The following is a 17,977-nucleotide window of genomic DNA, read 5'->3' on the forward strand; positions in this document are numbered from 1 at the left end:
TACCCTAAGATGACTCAGGCTTCCCACCTGGCTGACAGATATGACACAGGGCATATGGGAGACTCCTGCCCTTCTGGAGTGGCAGCTGGATGCCCTGAGGTGTCTCAGATGGCAGTAGATGCTTCTGTCTAAGAGTAATTGCACGTAGACATAAGTACAGACTCACTTTCACTTGCATCTTTAATACACAGTCACCTGAAGCACATCAGTAGTTCATAGCAGTGTTTGCAGTGGGTAATTGCAGAAAGCAATGAACGGTTTACCTAATTTTAAACTTAGGAAGAATTTTGAGGTGAATAGGGCATTTATCCAGATTAAAATCTACCAGGATATAAAGTTAAAAACTATCCTAGTGTTAAAAACTGTAGTTAAAAACTATGATTTAAAGTTGCAGTGGATGGTTGTTTTCTTAATGACCTCAAATCCATGAATTCATTCTAACATTTGCCTTTTTATATATTCATAGTTAAATATAACTTGAATGTTGTCCTAATTACATTCTCATGTTAATTTAGCTCTGAATTTCTATCATTATTCTTTGTAGAATTATTTTGAAATGATGGAAAGTTCAGTAAAGATGCTCCAATGTGTGATTGTGCCTTTGAATTATTTATCACATTCAAAGACAGAAATATGGTTAAAATCTAGTTTGAGTTGTAAATGAGTCTTGGTAATGTCAGGAGGAAGTAAAAATCCTTTTTGCAGAACGACATGGTTTATGGGTGCATCGTTTGATATTGCGGGAGCACTTTGCGGCCCCACATGCGCGGAAAGCCTCACAGCTTAATACGAAAACATCCATTGCACTAACTGGCGAATGCTATCTAAGCAGATAAGACAGATAAAGTGTGGAAGAGGAGAGAGAGGTAGAGAGACAACTTGCCCAAATGACATAGCGGATTAGTGACAGAATGAAGAAGAGAAAACAGATGTCCTGCCTCGGTCACAACCAGCATTCACCGCACTCTCTTCTCCCTCTGCTACGTGCTGTGGAAACAAAAGCTTTCGCAAGCAGCGTTTAGCCCATGTTTTTCACAATGCATCACAGTGACAAGTAGTACAGTGTTAATATAAGGTTGTAGAAACCATGATTAATGCAAAAATTCATACTTGTGGCTGTGGCCCTGAGCTAGGCAGAGAACAAACAATTGCTGGTGAGGCGTGTGCGCGTCTGAGAGGGCGAGAAACTTCTGGGAAAAAATCTAAAGGAGGAAAGGAAACTTGTCTTAATGTAAGCAGCAGTTTTGCTAGAGGTAAGTGAGGGGAAATTCTTCATTTATAAATGGTTCGTTGACCCATGATAATAAAGCAGTGCTGCAGAAGAAGGATAATTATCTACTTAAGTATCAGATGCCCTAAGGGTAAAAGCTTCCCTTCTCTCCTTTTGAAAAATGAACTCAGATTAAACGAATGTCCTTTTTCCTGTTTTACTGTTGACATGGATTTCCTTTTTATGAGTAAAATTAATTAGTTTTTCTATTCCTTTATTCCTGGTATGGAAATCAGGTCTGCCAAGCAAGTTTCCAGCTCTTCCCTTGGGCCCTAAGTTCAGCCAATAGCATCCTTTATGGAGGTGCTTTGTACAGTGTGCTGGGAAGGCACAAATAAATTACAGGAGCTTTATTATGCCCAGTAGCTTTCCAAGAAGCACGGCATTTTAGAACTAAAAACCCACAAAACTAGGCTTTTTGTGCCCGTCCAGGATTGGTTTATTTCCAAGTACCTGCTTTCTAAATATGTATTTCTTCTTTCTTAAATTTTAATACCGTAACAAGAGAAAAAGAGAATAGTGGTGGCATAGCCAGTGCTGTGCTAAAAAACATGAGGGACAGATTTTCAAAGCAGATTAACACCTACAGCTGGGGCCAGTCTTCTCCTGTTCTGTTGGGCGCTTGCTCGAAAAATCTGCTCCCACTTTAGCAAATATCCATCACAATCTTGTCTGTCCTCATCTGGACTCTGAAAAATGATCAAAACCTGCCCCTACTTCTTTACTTCCAGAATATGTCTGTTTTTCCCTCCAATCAGAATTATAAATGTGATTCCTGTGATAAACTTGGTGAATGTAAACATGTTGTCTCTGTATTTATGGAAATAAATTATCTTTCACATGTATTAATCATTCTTTATTTCAAACGTCTCATACAGTTCTTGAAAATCAGGTTGATGTAACCTTTGTGTGAACCTGTTAACTACAGACTATCTCCTAGTCACATTTCCTGGAGTATAGAGAATATTCCTGAATACCTGCAGGCTTCAAGATGCAGTAAAAATAAAAATGACTGTAATACAATGGCATGAAACTTAATTTTCTTCAAATAGTCCTTTGAACACTCGTTTTAATACTGAAAAAATAAGAAGTTTTTTAATTTCATAGCCTTTGGTCATGAAAGTTCAAGTGATGTAAAAGGTGATTTTAAGGTCTTTATTCTGCAAACACAATACCGTAAGTCAGAAGAAAAATCCTGTCTGCAGGGAATTGAAATGAGAATCAAGTCCCAAGTGCTTGCTTGTTGGATTTACACAACTGAGGCACTGCTAAGAATGCTGGACCTTATTAATAATGTTACAAAATTGTCTTTCAAGTGAGGAATCATACCAATTATTAATTTCTGTGAACACAGCAGATAGGTGACAGTGAATAGTGTCTGTGTACTTCCATTGTTTACTTTATAGCTTCATTTCACTGACTCACAAAGTGCAGTCACCAAGATAGAGTAAAATCAAAGTATATTTGCAGTGTTGTGAACACCGTGCTTCAAAGGGAGTAGTCTTAATTTCTAAAAACATATAATATTTATAACAGGTGGGCATTCCTTGTGAATGGTAATTAATGTGATGTAGAAATAAGTGATCTGCTATTATCAGCATAGTGTCAGCTTTTTTTCACCTAAAATTAGAGGTGCAAGATCAAGATTTTCGAAAATACGTACCACATATGTGGAAAAGCATTGTAAAGCTGCTGTCTCAGATCACACAGCCAAACCTATCTTAAATTCCTTTGGCTTTCCCCCATTTTTAATTACAAAAGGAAAGGTCTCTGACTTTCAGAGGTGTTAAATACGAGCATCTCTCAATCAAAATGGTAATTTCAAGTCTGTGAAAACTTTGCTTTCTTTTAGATGTCTCAGTAGTAACATGTGGACCTTATTTTAGCCATTTTGCCCATATCTGAGGGGTTTGAGGAAACTTCTGAACAAAGCATCATATGATTCCCTGTATTTAGCCTTATGTTTTAGTTGCTCTTGCTGTAATCCTTGGAGAGGAGGAATTTAGGCAATTCAAAAGTGATCAGAAGCAGGTTACAGGCTAGGGATTGAGACACTTGTCCTTCTGGACCACTCAGACTTGCATTTGTGCCTTGACAATACCACCTTCAGATGTCCTTGTTTGTCCTCTGCGGCCAGTGGCGCGTTTCCGTGACTTGTGTCCTGAGGAAGTGGCCGATTTATTTTGTACGGCGCAAAGGGTTGGCAATGTGGTGGAGAAACACTTCTGCGGCACCTCACTCACCATCTCAATTCAGGTTTGTAAACCAGTCAACTAAAAAATGTTTAATGGTTGATTTTATCAAGCTTTCAACCTTCTTCCCTAGTCCAATGACAGAAGGACATTCAAAGTTTGAGGGGCAATAAATGCAAAACAATAATAAAAAAAAAGAGGCACAATAACAGCATTGCAGTCTGCCGGATTTGCCATTGAAAGAAACCTAAGATGCAAACCAGCAGAAAAGTGTAGATAATTGCTAACTGCAAAACTTTGGAATAAGCCTGTGAACACTCCAAACGCAGTGTTTGCTTGTGAGTATTTCAGCAAATACTCTTCCTTCAAAGAAGCATTTGCAGGATTGACCTAGAGGAGGCAGCCACATCTCCCTGTTCAGCAGGTAACCCACTGCTTGTGGTGGAAACAGATAATTCCTGCTTACAGCTATTTATATGCAGGCAGAGAGATGTAGCTATGTAAATATGTTATCAATTCTGACCTTTCAGTTATTTGTGCTGGGTCTTTTTATACCAAAAAAAGAGCTCTGTTTAAAGCAAATCAGGAGACTAAGCCCATTTCATTAGAATAGGAATTTAAGCAAGCATGCATCGATTAAATTCTCACTCACATGTCTGATTTTATATTCACAAGGATCATAAATCTATTGCTAGCTATTAAAAAATATGATCTGAAAGAATGAAAAATAACAACTGTCATTTTCGTGGTCTAAGATGCAGTTTCTCACTTTGCCATGGCCTGATATGGAAAGGCGCCTTGTCCAAAAACTTTGTGTTGGATGGTCCCCAGGAAAATATGCTAAATTAACATACAGTAAAATTGGATGTAAATGATTATTGGGTAAGATTTCTGAATCCCTGTGTGATCCTTGTTAGTTCCTCTAACCTGAGACTTCTCCTTTTGCTTACAGGATGGCCCCGAAGCTGGACAAACGGTGAAGGTGAGTGCTTATTATGCAGAATACAAATTAAGAGACAATTCTAAGAACTAATAAAAGATCAAAGCTAGTCATCTGCAGAACATTGCTGTATCATTATTTTATCCTTGAGATCAAAAAATCCCAAGTGTACAATAGCTGTAAATACTTTTTATTGAAATTGCACAGGATAATGTTTACAGGTTTTCTTTCTAGACAAAAATTTTCAATCATGAAAATATCTTTTCTAAGCTGCTGGGTGTATTTATGCAAGGAAAGCCTTAGAAAAGAGGCATGTGTTAAAGTTTTTTGTTTGTTTTATGGAGAAAATATTGCCCTTCCATTCATAATCTCTTTGTTTGTCTTTTTATTGCCTAATGAGTTGAAGCTAATTATAGGAACAGTTAAACTGAACCACATTATGAAAATATACCTTTTGTCTGTGCTTTCTCTCTACATATTCATATCACATTCTTGTTACTGAAGTTCAAATGTAATGGAGCCAGTGAAGCTTAAAAACAGATTTTAAGTGTACTTCTGAAAAAAAGGCGGAGGGGTGGAGGGGAAGAGAAGGATTTATGATTATACTCTCCACTTGAGTAATAACATAGATAACATCCAAGATGGCTCTCCAGCCATGTTTCACTGCCTCGTAATGCAAATGCAAATGCATGTGTAGTTAGTTAGATTATATGCCTGAACATTAGATAAAGGCTGTTTTTACATTTGGAATCAAAGGAAAGTCAAATATGGCTATGGGTTAGCACTTTGTAAAATCAAATTAAATGTCTCAAAGAAGCTGTTTGGGTTGATTAAGATAACTGCAACAACCAAATGATGGCGTATAGAAACATTTTACTTCTTTCCAATTTCCTGTATTGACCTTATTTTTCCTACTCCTTTTTGTGGCCTGCTTTGAATATTTAGCAGAGAGGTAATAGGGAGAGAGAAGAAGAAATTAGAAAATCCCCAAACTTTGGAAAGCTGAGGAGTGATGAAGGAATGTAGTACAATTTACTTCAGTACTGCAACAAAACAGATTCCTTGCCTCGTGACTTATAGTGCATTGGGTGGGTTTCACTGGGAATGCCTGTTGATAGGTGAAAGTCTCAGTTTAAATACTTTCCGAAGTAAATTTTGTCATCAACGCCACCATGTTTTGACAAGCAGATCACAGGATTTCTTTTAACATCTTGGACAAAGGTTTTTTTCTGTGTAAAGAAAAGGTTTATAGGAATGGTTATATTAAAATGTGAGAAAATTTGCTAGTATGAATGAGCAAAACTAGATGTAAAAATTCCCATCTTCTGTGATTGTGAAGAGTAACAAATGCTTATGTAGGCCTTAAAAAGGCAAATTCTGTATCATCTTGTATTCGTACTGGAGACGAGCATTAAGTGTTAATCTATCCAACACATTGCAAAATAGTAGTCATCCTTCGTGCTTCCTTCTCACGCTTTTAATAAGCAATGAGATGAAAAAGACCCGCTCTTACAGCTGCGAACCCCTAGACTCTGTAATAAAGAGTGCGTATTCATAAATCAGAGGTTAGCAGTCTGCATTTCTCTACTTTTCTGCATCATTGGGCAACACTGTAATTTATCATCATCACTTTGGGATGTTTATCACCCAAAAATGCCAACAACTATTTTCTTCAGAGAACTTAGAGCTTTCAAAACTTGAATTGGGGAAGAAATTACTATGATCAAGATCTTCTTTAAAGTGAACGATAGAGTGGATACATAAATAGCTGGTTCCATTTAAGCTGTTTTGAACCAGAAGGTTTGAAAAACCACCTATGTGATCTACAAATAATTTATGAACCTTAAATTCAATGTGTCATGTGTTTCTGTATGTGTTTTTCTTAATGTATCAGAATGCACAATAATCCAGTCTTCCTCTAAGGGACCTTTTAATTAAAATTTCTGGAACAGACTAAACAGTAGAAAAACATTCTAATAGTAAGAATAGCAAAGCATCACAATAAATATCCAAGGGAGTTTGTGGAGTCTCTGTTTCAATAAGGTAAGCAAGCGTATGTCAGGAGCTAATTAGGTGTAGCTGATCTTACTTTGAATGGGGTCACATACCAGATGGCTTCAAGAGTCCTTTCTATTCCTATTTTGTATAATTCTGTATAAATTCTGTATAAATATAGGCTACTATGTGTGCTATGTAGGAAAAGAGTTACAGGAAGCAGGGGAAGAGTACTGGCTGTTAAATTGGTCAGTGCAAAGCTTTACTACAAAATGGGAAGAGCTATCAGCCTAGCTAAGACAAAAACTGACTGAGAAATTTTATCTGAAAAAAATTAGGAAATTCTCTTCCTTTGTCAACAAGAAGGAATGGTAATCCATGTCGAAGAAAAATCTTGGACCTCAGTTTGAGTATGAGTCTCAGGTCTTTCTTTGCTATGGAGATGCCGAAAATTGTATGTGCAATGCATGCACCAGGTTTAAAAGAGATTACCCTTTCAGTGTGGTTTAGGATAGAAATCAATGATAAGATTGTCTGCCAATCTTACGTGTTCATTGTGCTGGTGTGTGCAGGTTTCAGTCAGATGTACCATGTACTGCAATGTCAGGATACTTTAGTGGTGCCTCTTGGACTAAAACCTTCCTAGCTACTTAATGGGAAGCTGTTTATAATCTAACATGTAGATCTGTTATTGCTGTACTCTGTTCCTTGTGGATGCTATCCTCCTCTGAATCTAAGCTAGCAGACCCTGCAGGACAGTGTTCTAGGGAAGCTTATAGTCCTTTCAAATTCCCCTGTTATTGCAGACTGTGTGTTTGCATTGGATGAGCCTTTGGAAGAAATTATATTCTTATACGTGACCCTCAGCTCACCAATACTTTGGAAGTGTAGATGGGTCTTTTCTTACCCTTTAGCAGCTGGAAATATACATTTGCTAAGGAATTCTGAACCATGTCCCAGATCTCAGACTGTAAAATAATAGAATATATTGCATCATAATATTTTTCATAGCTGTCCACAGATTGTGCCTATTCCAGCCCTGTCACCTATTTATGAGAGGGACAAATGTCCCTCTCCAAAGGTGGTCACAGACTTGCACGCTTTGTGTTTCATTGTAAGAGGTTCTTGCGCCAATTCACAACAGAGAACCTGAGCATCTCTGAGCAGTGTGTCAGCAAGCATAACCATCTTCCAGCATTAAAGACATTTTGAATACTTATTTCTTCTTACTTGAGAAAGGAAGGAAATTGTGTTTAGGTCCTCTTTTAAAGAATATTTATCTCTGCAATTTTGAGCTCTCTTTTTCTTGGAGAACACAAGAAACATGGTGTCCTTGTGCCAGGAATGGAGGGTGAGTTTCATGCCAGTTCTGTTTGAGAATGCCTTAAATATCTAGGCAATTTCATGGATCAGGGAAATCAGCGCTGTATCTTAATGCAGGGCTCTTATTGCTATGTCAAGTGAGTGACGTTTCAAGATTTCCCCAGTATATTTTATAGCCTTCTTTTCAACGTCAAGTCAGCAAATGCTCTAGATGCCTTGGAGGATGTATAGCATAGCATAGAATAAACTCTCAGGTTTACCTTTTATGTGAGATTCAATCACAAGAAACTCCATGTACTGTGTACTCCGTAAAGGCAAAACAAATCAAGCTGGCAGGAGCATGATGCAACTAATTTATCTGTGGAGACAAGATAATATTGCACAGCAAGTGTCCATTGCACAAACACATATGAACACATACTCTATTTTGCAGCAGTGTTGAAGTCTCCAGCAGTTCAGCACCTCCACTGTTAGCCATGAGTAAGTGCCTGTTTGCCAATTACAGGTTCACCTAAATAAATGAGAAAGCAAGGCTGATGGTGGCAGTGTGGGTATACGTGCAGAAATTTATTTTATATGTCACGCATTCCACTAATTATTTTACACTGAGAAGATTGTCTCACGGTTATTTTTTGATGTACATGTTTTTCTTTCCCAGATGTTTTTTTAATGTTGTGTTAAATCAATCCACCTGGCTTGCATTCTTTAGAAATCTTAACCTGAACTGTGGAGTCTAGGGTTTATTTAAGCCCACAGCAGACTGCTCTTTCATACTATTTGTCTACTTATCTCTGGGCCTGAAGTACTGGACTTCAGGTTTGAGTCTTTAAATTTAATCAGATCGCATTGCAGACTGATTGCATCAGAAGGATTAAATTCACTAACTGCAATACTTTTGATGCCTCAGCATGCTTTCCCTGTAGACTGGCAGATGTAAGTCCTTGTTTAATGGAGTATTGGAAATCACCTTTTGCTCTCTTAAAAGAACAAAATAGCTGGCATTTGAGAAATGCAATTTTTCTTACCTCTAAACAAATATAAAAATTCAAGTAGAAAAAACATGGAAGAAAGAAACAAGTTTTTGAAAACTATATTGTTCCGAAACATGTGAACAAATGGTCGTTTGCTTTACTCTTAAGAATGATGATTCTCTTGAAAGCTTGTGGGATGTCCAAAAATTATTTGATGAAGTACAGCAGTCTCTTTGAATTGCTTTGCGAACCACACTAATAATATTTGGTTGGAGTGGTTGGAGAATATGTAATATTGCAGGTAGGTAATTGGTACAGCAAATTCAGTAGTTTCAGGGCTGCTATGTATGTCTGGAGCTCATAATGTTCTTTCTATTTTGGTACTATACTTAAATTGGGGTGGGTTTTGGTGGGATGTTAGTGTATATTTTCAAAGCTAGGATTATGCTGCCCCTTACAGACATGGTGAAGCAGCAGGGGCATCCATATAGTTTGCCTCCCTTAAAGCCTTTAGCTAGCTCTTTGTTTTCTACTCACTCTAATAATAATTCTTGCCCTTTCCTTCAAGGCCCTTTTCAAAATCTGCCTTGTGTTGGTCTAATCCTCCTTTCAGTCCCTTGGCCAGACCTATGTGTTCTATGATGCAATTAATGGATATAGTGCTAGAGTCCCAATTTCCTCTTTGCTTTCTCAGGTCCTTACTCCTGTTCATTACATGTAACATTTAGGTTTTGATTGAACTATAAGCTTTCCAGGAAAAGCATCGTATTGCTTTTTTGTTTGCCATGCTTATAGTCCAAAGAGGCCCTGGTGGATCTGTAAACCCTCCCTTAATACAAATAATAATATGCAGGACCTAGAATGAACACAGTTCTTAAGCCCCCCTTAATTTGCACAGATGCGTTCCTGTACTTAAAACATGGTAACAGTTGATACCCATGTAAAGTTATAGAAGTTTTTTGAAGACTGAAAGAGATGAAAGAAAATTGGGAATGTGGAAACAGCCTAGTGATTGATGGACATGACACCATCCTAGCTGAGAATACCAGAGGCTCCAAGGCACTGATAAATTGAAATGATGACCTGGATAATGAAGTCTGATCTAGAAATATCGGGTTGTGAAGTTCCCTGAAGGGACGAGGACAGAAATTTTTGAAAGATTCTCTTTAGCAGTGAATTATGATGGTTCTGAATCTGGATGTTTTTGAATTTCCAATAGTGAATGTCATGACATGCTGTACCCCTGACTTGTAAAGTAATATCATTCTCTGTCCCTGGACAAACACAGAATAGTCTGTATGGACTAGAATGTAAAGAAAAAAACAAAACAAAACAAAACACGATTAAAAACATGCAACTATAAATGAGGAAAGTAAAAGAAGTTGAAGAATGGTAATGAGAAGGAAGATTTTACTATTCCATGCCAGCAATTCTACCCTTCTTTCCTGCCATATGGAAGGAAATAGATGAATATTCTCTTTAGGTAGTTTAATTCCAAAAATACCCCCAGAGCTAGTCAGAGTTATTGACGCTGTCTAAATTAAACTATAATAAGCAAGTAAGTGAGCTCAAATGCTTGTTTAAATTGCCTTAGTGTACAGGTATTAAAAGTCCTGCAGCTCTGTTGGCCCCATCCAGCATCTAGCTCTTCCCTTGCTGGGCATGATCCCAGATGCAGAGCGCTGGCCACTGGCTTTTTTTTCTCCCAAAGGTCAACGGGTGAGAGCTAAACTGCGGGTAACGCCTGCAGTCCTGCAAAGGTACTTGCCTGTGCGTAACGTGAAGGGTGTGTGGACTTTCAGGAATGTCCGTGGGAGCACAGCTGTGCCTGTCCCGGTCCCCAGCAGCCACATCATGTGTCAGGAGAGCCCTGCAAGCCTGGGGAGAGGCTGGAGCTGCGGGTGGCTGTGCCAGCAGCTACTCCAAGTGGAAAGCAAGCAGTTGCCCCACGGAGCCCTGCTCATGCTGTGTCACTGCTTCATGCTGCCCACAGTGACCTGACTGATTACTGCAGGGAAGGGTTAAACACTGCCAGGGCTCCCCATGCTCTGCCCTTCTGTGCAGCTCCAGCAGAGCCTGCTCCTGCTTTGACAAAAGCATTTTAAATATACTTTTTTTTTTTTCCCCCTGGTATGTGTTCAGATATTTACAATTTTCATGACAGGAGAATCTTGAACAAATCAGTCATTCAGAAGGGTTTATTTGGGAGGTTGAGAGCTCTTTATTTTTTTTTTTTCCCTATAAACAGAGTTACACTTCAAAATGAGAAAGTATTTCTAGCAGAAAGGTGGAAAAGTTTTCCTCTGAAAAAGTTGTAATGGTATTTTGACAACAAAACCTTTTTCTTTATGAAAAAAAAAACCTCTTTTGGAAATGCTTTCTGTTTTACTGAATTGGCATTTTGTGACAAAAAAAAACAATATGGGGAGGGGTGTTAAGAAATCCATGAATTGCTGTACATGCTGCTCTTCATTTGCCCCACAATGACTGAGATTAGGATCAAAAATCTTATGTTTTAATTAGAAAGTATCTTTCACTTCTTTGTTCCCATGTTACAGCAATATGTTTTGCATTTAAATCATTCTCTGTCTCAGAGTATGTACAATCGATCAAATGCCACTCTTGAGTACAGGTCCTACAAATACCCTATTGTACTGTAAATGCAAAGCCTCTAGAAATCCCAGACAATGCATGAGGTCTAAAATCATTAATAGCACAGTCAAGGCTGTCTGATTAATTTTTGTGTGGTTAGTGTATGAATTTCTTTCCAAGCTCCATCTCATCCATAATACTTTTTCTCTTTGTCAAGCTCATATCTTATAAACCTCTTCATTTAACAGGAAATGCTTGCTTGCTTTTTTTTTTGTTACATTGCTTTCAACTAGAATATAACTCACCAAGAAGTGTGCAAAAGCATTCCCGTTTAATTCAGATGTGTAACTTGATGCTGTTCTGTGTTTTGTACTAGGTGAAAATTGTTTATTAAGCAAGTGTTGCAAAGCTAGATTTCAGTTTAATAGGTTTCTGACTAACTCCTAAAAATTAATATAATGCTTTACAACAGAATATTGTGTGCCAGTGCTCTAACCTCATGTGATTTTGCACATTTGTCGTTGCATTCTTACCCACCAGGTACTGCTTTTGCTTCCTCCAAAGATCCACCATAAAATTATTCTTATGCTGACCACAAATTAGAAGGGATATCAAAGGGTCACGTGCAAAACAGACGACTTTTCTTCATGCCAACGTATGCCTTCTATAAGAAGGCATTTACCCACACTTAAACTGTTTTGTGCTTGAGTTTATTGGGTGTTCTTGCCCAAAGGCATTTTCAGTTGACTGATCTGTGTGAAACTTTGGTGCCTCAGCTGTCTGGCTGGATGCTGTGACATCCAGAGTCTCCCAGGGAAGGGCAGAACCACAGTGCTTTGCTCGTGTTAATGACCCAGTTTCAGCCAGACAAAGGGAACCCATTTATTAGAGTCCTGGCTGCCTTATCAATACAATAATAAAGAAAATGTTAACTTGGCTCCATATTTTTTTTCCCTTAAAGTCACCTCCCCTTCTGAAAATGAAAGAGCTGTCTACTTATAGCTGTCCCTGCAGCTCCAGAGAGCCTGCACAGCTTGAATGAGTTTGTTCCTTAAAAATATCAATAGGGAAAGTGTATGTAATGTTTTTGCATGTGATAGCAAGGGAATGGAGGCCTTTCTTAGCCCTATGTTCCTGTATCACATGAAAGAGTAGGTGGTTACACTGTCCTGTAACTTACTGAAATTCTAAGCACATCTTAAATACAAGTACATCTGATCTAGTCCATGCATTTTAGTCTGTTCTGGCAGCACCATGTTAGCCCATGTAGGACTTTCTTTCTTTCAGAGAAAGAAAAGCCTCTGCTTGAAATGATTTAGAAATGGAAAACTAAGGTTAAAATAATAGAATAAAACTTGCTCAGCAAGCTCCAGACAGGATGACAGGGTGAAGAGTATGTAATATTTTCACTGTTAAAAAAAAAAAAGTCAAGCATTCTGGATACTGCAGTGTTTTTTTGTATCATGCTCATTGCAAGCCAGGCTGGACCAAGAGCTTCCTGCAATATAAAACAAAACCCCTCTCTCAAGCCTCATTTCCTCCATCCCTCCTGAAAGCTGCTTGGGTGCCCTCTGGCAAGACCACTCATACACAGGGTCATTCCATAAAGCTAAGCTGCGGTTTGAAAGAATTTGAAATATGCCTTCAAAATCCAGTCTCTGGGAGCTTTGTCAAATGGCCCCTCTTCATTTGGTTAGCTGTAGGAAAAGCCCACGCTAGCTGGTGATGGAAATGTTGCTGGAATAGCAGTTTCTGAGGTTGAACGAGAACAGATGCCAGTGCACCTCTTGTGTGGTGCTCACCATTTTGCGTTTTCCTTTCACTTGCTTGTAGTGATGGGAGTAAAAACCTGCAGCTTATGCAGTGCTGCTCATGTGGTGACTCCTCAAGGCAGTATCTCCACTAGTTGTGTTTTTCAGAGGTCTATGACTCCACACTGCTGTTTTCTGTTTTACCGTTTTGGTGACAGCTATTGAGCAATGCTCTGCTGCTTGCACTGTGGTGCTTTTTTGGGCAAGTGAGGTGTAGCACTCCCTGAAGAGTCAGAGAAACACTCTAAACCCTTTCCCTTTTGCAGAAATCTGAATGCTGGTGTCTCCAGGCGGATTGCACACGCATACATGGACCAAATGTTAAGAGACGTGTCTTTTAAAAGAGAAAGGAATAATGAAACAAAGCCTGATTCTTACTTAAATGTAGGCAGTTACCTGGTAAAATCAGGTTGGTAGATGTATCCACTTCTCGGTTTTAGATCACATGAAAGAAATCAGCATCTATGGATGCAGTTCAGTGCAACGGTCAGGCCTTTTCTGGGGAGAAATTCCCTGCTTGACTAGTAAATAAGTTGGCAGTCAGGATTCAGATTTTTTAAATAAGTTATTCTTTGTCTAAATTAGCTGCTGCTGCTCATGATTTTCTTTCAATACATAAACATTCTGCAGCCCCTTGATTTTGAAGGAAAAAAAAAAAATTGTAACTTCCAAACAATGAATTCTGTAAACAAAAACATTTCTGGGTATTTTTAAATTTCTTTTAATATTTCAAATTTCTAGGAATGATGCTACAATTGGCATAAATTGGGGAAAACCAAATGAATCTTTTAACAATTACACTGTCCTTTTAACTGAAATTACAGACAGAAGATTTGAGGAGAGAAGCTTAGATTCCCTACTTTAACACAGTTACCTACTTTGGAGATAAACTGTTCACTTTCAGAGAGGAAGATTCACTTGTAATAGTTAGCCAGCTGAGTAAAATTAATCCTGAAGCTTTCTTTTTTACCGTTAGGTCTTCGCACATTTTTTTCTTTTCCATCACAGACTGCCTTTTTCTGGAGTCTGAGATGCCTCAGTTCTTCCCAGGAGTTCTCAGTCCCTTGCTAGGTGCAGCAGACTGGTATTCAATTTTACCAAACAAATTGTTGCGGCAAAAGTGATTTAAAGAAGGGCCAAATCATTATTCCTGTTTTGTTGAGCAGATGAAGAAGCTGGGGTTGATAATACCTGTGTTGTTTAGAGGCAGCACAGAGTCATGGGGCACTGCCCTGCTCTGGCCGTGCCAGGAGAGCTCACCTGTATCCGTGACATTTTGTTGTTCCCCGAGTTTTACATCTGCACCATGTCTTGCTTCTGTCCTGAGCTTTTCTCTCTCCCATCCCTTCTCCCATGACCTGGGGCTTTGTTTTGTGCAGGGTGCGAACGGGATCCTTCGCTATGGCAGTCCCAGGGAGAAGGGGCAGCATGCCCAAGTGGAGAACCCTGAGAAACTAGTTTGGTTTTCATCATGGATGCATCTGTCTGCGTGGACAGATGCAAACAGGCTGGATTTGTTAGCATGGGCTCGAGTCTGGGCTAAGAGGCTGCCTCTGCTTGTGGACTGGGGAATGACATATGCAGTCAGAACAAATTTGTTTCTGCCTGTACCCGTATGCAAGGACCAGTGCTAAGTGTGATGTGTCCATGCACATGTCTCCTCTAAATAAATCCTGCCTAGTAGCACTTCAGAGCAAAGCTCTGCAGCCAGGAGCCGGGGAAATCTGCTGGTATTTAGTGGCAAAGGCAGAAGATTGGAAAAACATCCTGTGTTTGCTAGATTGCTCGGGTCTTTTGAAGGAGAAAAATGGTTTCTCCTTTGGTAATCTTCTAGCTTATTATCTCTGAAAAATCCAAACCATTTTCTTTTCTCTTTCATTTATACTTTTTGTGAGTTACCTCCTTCATTGCTACCATGAAAATCTGTATTTCATGTTGTCTGCCTGGCATCACTGATCCAAATTCTCTCTGTTAGAGCTGAAAGAAAATAAACTAGACCAGATGGAAAGTGCTCATGTGAATGATTGTCTTGATCTTGCTTGTAAAGATGTTAAAATCTGAAATGCTGAATTCCTCTATCTGATTTCATGAATGTTGAATTTCTTTGTCCCATTTCAAGTGTAGTTTTTAGTATTTGAAGTAATAATGCCTAGAGGTAGCACTTTATTTTTCTTCTTTTTTTTTTTCGTTTTTTTTGATGGATCTGTGAATGAGCTTTATTAGTTCTCCATTGAGAAGGTATAGAAAAGACAATAATACTGTGATGTTTTCTCACCTGGCCTTTCAGCACACCTCAGCTGGAGTGGAGTTATCATTAGGGGGTGGTCGGTCTGCCAAGATTGAGGAGTGGATCAGTTCAAACCATATTTAATGGATGCTTTTTTCTGCAAATAAGTAATTTCTGAACTCAACAAAAGCCATTCTTTCAACCCTGGCCTTTTGGTGAGGCCACCCTGAGTTACATTTAGAATTATGATCTAGCAGAATATGAATCTGTAACCTGTCTTCGATTCTTTGAGTCCCATGTAAGTAGAACAACCTTGGTGTCTGGGGCTAGATTATTCTCTGGTATAAATGGTTCAGTTCACTTGTGAAAATATGTGGACTAAATCAATGGAGCTTTTGCCATTTCTATACAAACAACTCTTTATTTCATATAGTTTATCATTTAAACCTACAATTATTAGTCATATGTGTAAATCTAGTAATTCTGAATGCAAAATAGCATTCTGAGAAAATAACCTATGAAGCATAATTTGATATAGTGGTTTTATTTTTTTCTTTAAATATCTTCCACTTCACCTGAAGAAGTTCACTGTTATAGTAACTATCAAGTAAAAAAAAAAAAAAAGGAAAAAATCTCAGAATTTATTAGGTTCTAATAAACTCCCCTCAGTGCACATACATTTAGTATCTTTCATTAACATTAATGAGAATTATGCATGCATCCTGGGGAGAATAGGCGCTGTTGTTTTATTTCTTTTCCTTGTTTTCAGTATTAAATCTTGTCCTGCCGTCAGTTCTATAGGGCATACATGCATTCCTGCTGCTCAATTATTTGTTCTACTTTATATATACAGTTTGAGCACCTCCTTTTGCATAGTGAAGGTAGAAAGTTCATAAATTAAAAAAAATCTAACAGAATTTGTGGACACACATAAAAATAAGGGCTATGCAAATTAATGAATTAATAGATTGCTATTGATTACCAGTATGGCCTAATTAAATAATAAATTTTCCCTCATACAATTACTTGTTTCATGTTATTAAATGATCAAATCCATAACTAGTTTGGAAGCTCAGGCTCTTAGAATTAAATGAGGTGCTCAAGAGAGCAAAGTTGTGTTTTGGAGCAACAGAGACAGAGGCAGGGCCTAGTTACATGGATTTATGATTTAATTTTCTATGTAATCTAATTTACTGTAACTATTGAGTTTCTAAAAAAAATGAGCTTTGATTAGATTTTGTTGACAAAAATAAATGCAAAATATAGGATAGTTTATTCATTATCTGTAGCATATTGAGAGAAGTGACTCATGGGTATTTCTGTACCTGAAGGGGCTTTTTTCCCCCATTTCCTGTGCTTTTAGCTGTATTTCACAGCAGTCAGTCATCCTCCAGGCCCCATTCAGGTGTAGTACATTACAAAGATTCAAAATCCAGAGGATACAAAACTCATTTCTGTGGGAAACTTAATTCATTTCATGTAAATAACAGCTTCATCATTCCTCATTTCTGAGGCAGACATCAATATTTCACAGAGAGCATTAAGTCTGTGAAGGTCCTGGGAAGAAGGCGTGTTGGAGAAGGAAAGTAAGCAAATAAAGCTCTTCAGTTTGACATACTTTCACTTAATTGGAAGTTTTAAGAGCAGATCGTGGGAGCAGGAAATGAGTCTTTCAGCTAATTCCCTTCTGCATGAAAAATGCTGCGTGCCAAAACACTGCTGTCCTGGGTGAGAAGACTCCTTGGGTGTAATTCCTTGGCACAGCACCGTGCCACAGCAATGCCCTGGTGGCATCTGTGGCTCAGGGGTTGCCTACCTGGTTGGCTCTATAATTAACAGCAGATTGCAGGACGAGCAATGGCATCTCATTCATTAGCGGTTAGGGCTGTGTTTTGCTTGCATTTGCTGGGCTTGCCTGGCAGCAGATTGAAGCAGGGAGACAGATTGCTTGTTCTGTTGTAGAAAGCGCCGAGCCTACCTGTGCAGGAGTCTACACATCTGTACAGACCTGGGCATGCGTTTCGTTGCTGTTGTGCTGGGGAACACGCTATCCCTGAGCTAGCTCGCTGCAGGTAGGCTAGTGGTAGGATTTAGTAGAGCATATTGCCTTGGACAGAGCATTATTCTAGGTTGGCTTTACTTGATGGAGCATCTTTGTGCGATGCCCTGAAGTCTTATGCCTGCAGTTACAAACCCTGGCCTTCACTTGCCTGAAGCCAAGCTGCTGCTTTTGTGGTGCAGAGCCAGCCAGATGCTTGCTCCCCTCGCTGTGATGACTGCATGCCAGTGGGTGCTGTTCACTGGCAGCATGTGCAGTAACGGTCCTGACAGAGAGGAGTGTCCAAGCAATGACCCTTTAGAGATACATGGCTTCTCTCAAAACCCTCTGAGCTCAGTGCAGGGATTCAGCACGCTGGGGACTTTGAACCAGTCGTACATTAGAAGAGCCAAAGTTGTCCTTTCTTGAGAACTGGAAGGGTTTCCTTTGCTTGTTCCTTACATAAAATGCGTGGATCCATTTTTTAAATCCTTCTTCCATTTCTTTCCATTTTCTGATGATTAATATGCTGAATTTCTGTATTAATCTTTCTAAGTGTTTGTTGAACACCTGGATACATAAGCAAAAAAGTTGTTGTGTAGTTACCTGCCTGGTTGG

At 38.9% G+C, this 17,977-nt stretch overlaps 1 protein-coding gene across 2 annotated transcripts in view; it reads left to right on the top strand.

Moving 5' to 3' along the window:
• The window catches only part of FHIT (fragile histidine triad diadenosine triphosphatase), a 628,091-nt gene that overhangs the window by 473,408 nt on the left and 136,706 nt on the right, over positions 1-17,977 (top strand). For both annotated transcript variants that reach the window (XM_075158453.1, XM_075158454.1), the window contains 2 exons: positions 3,381-3,526; positions 4,415-4,444. In XM_075158453.1, coding sequence (XP_075014554.1) covers positions 3,381-3,526; positions 4,415-4,444 — 176 coding nt within the window. The remainder of the gene's footprint in view (positions 1-3,380; positions 3,527-4,414; positions 4,445-17,977) is intronic.

Source organism: Calonectris borealis, chromosome 10 (assembly GCF_964195595.1).
Source record: "Calonectris borealis chromosome 10, bCalBor7.hap1.2, whole genome shotgun sequence".
NCBI lineage: Eukaryota > Metazoa > Chordata > Aves > Procellariiformes > Procellariidae > Calonectris > Calonectris borealis.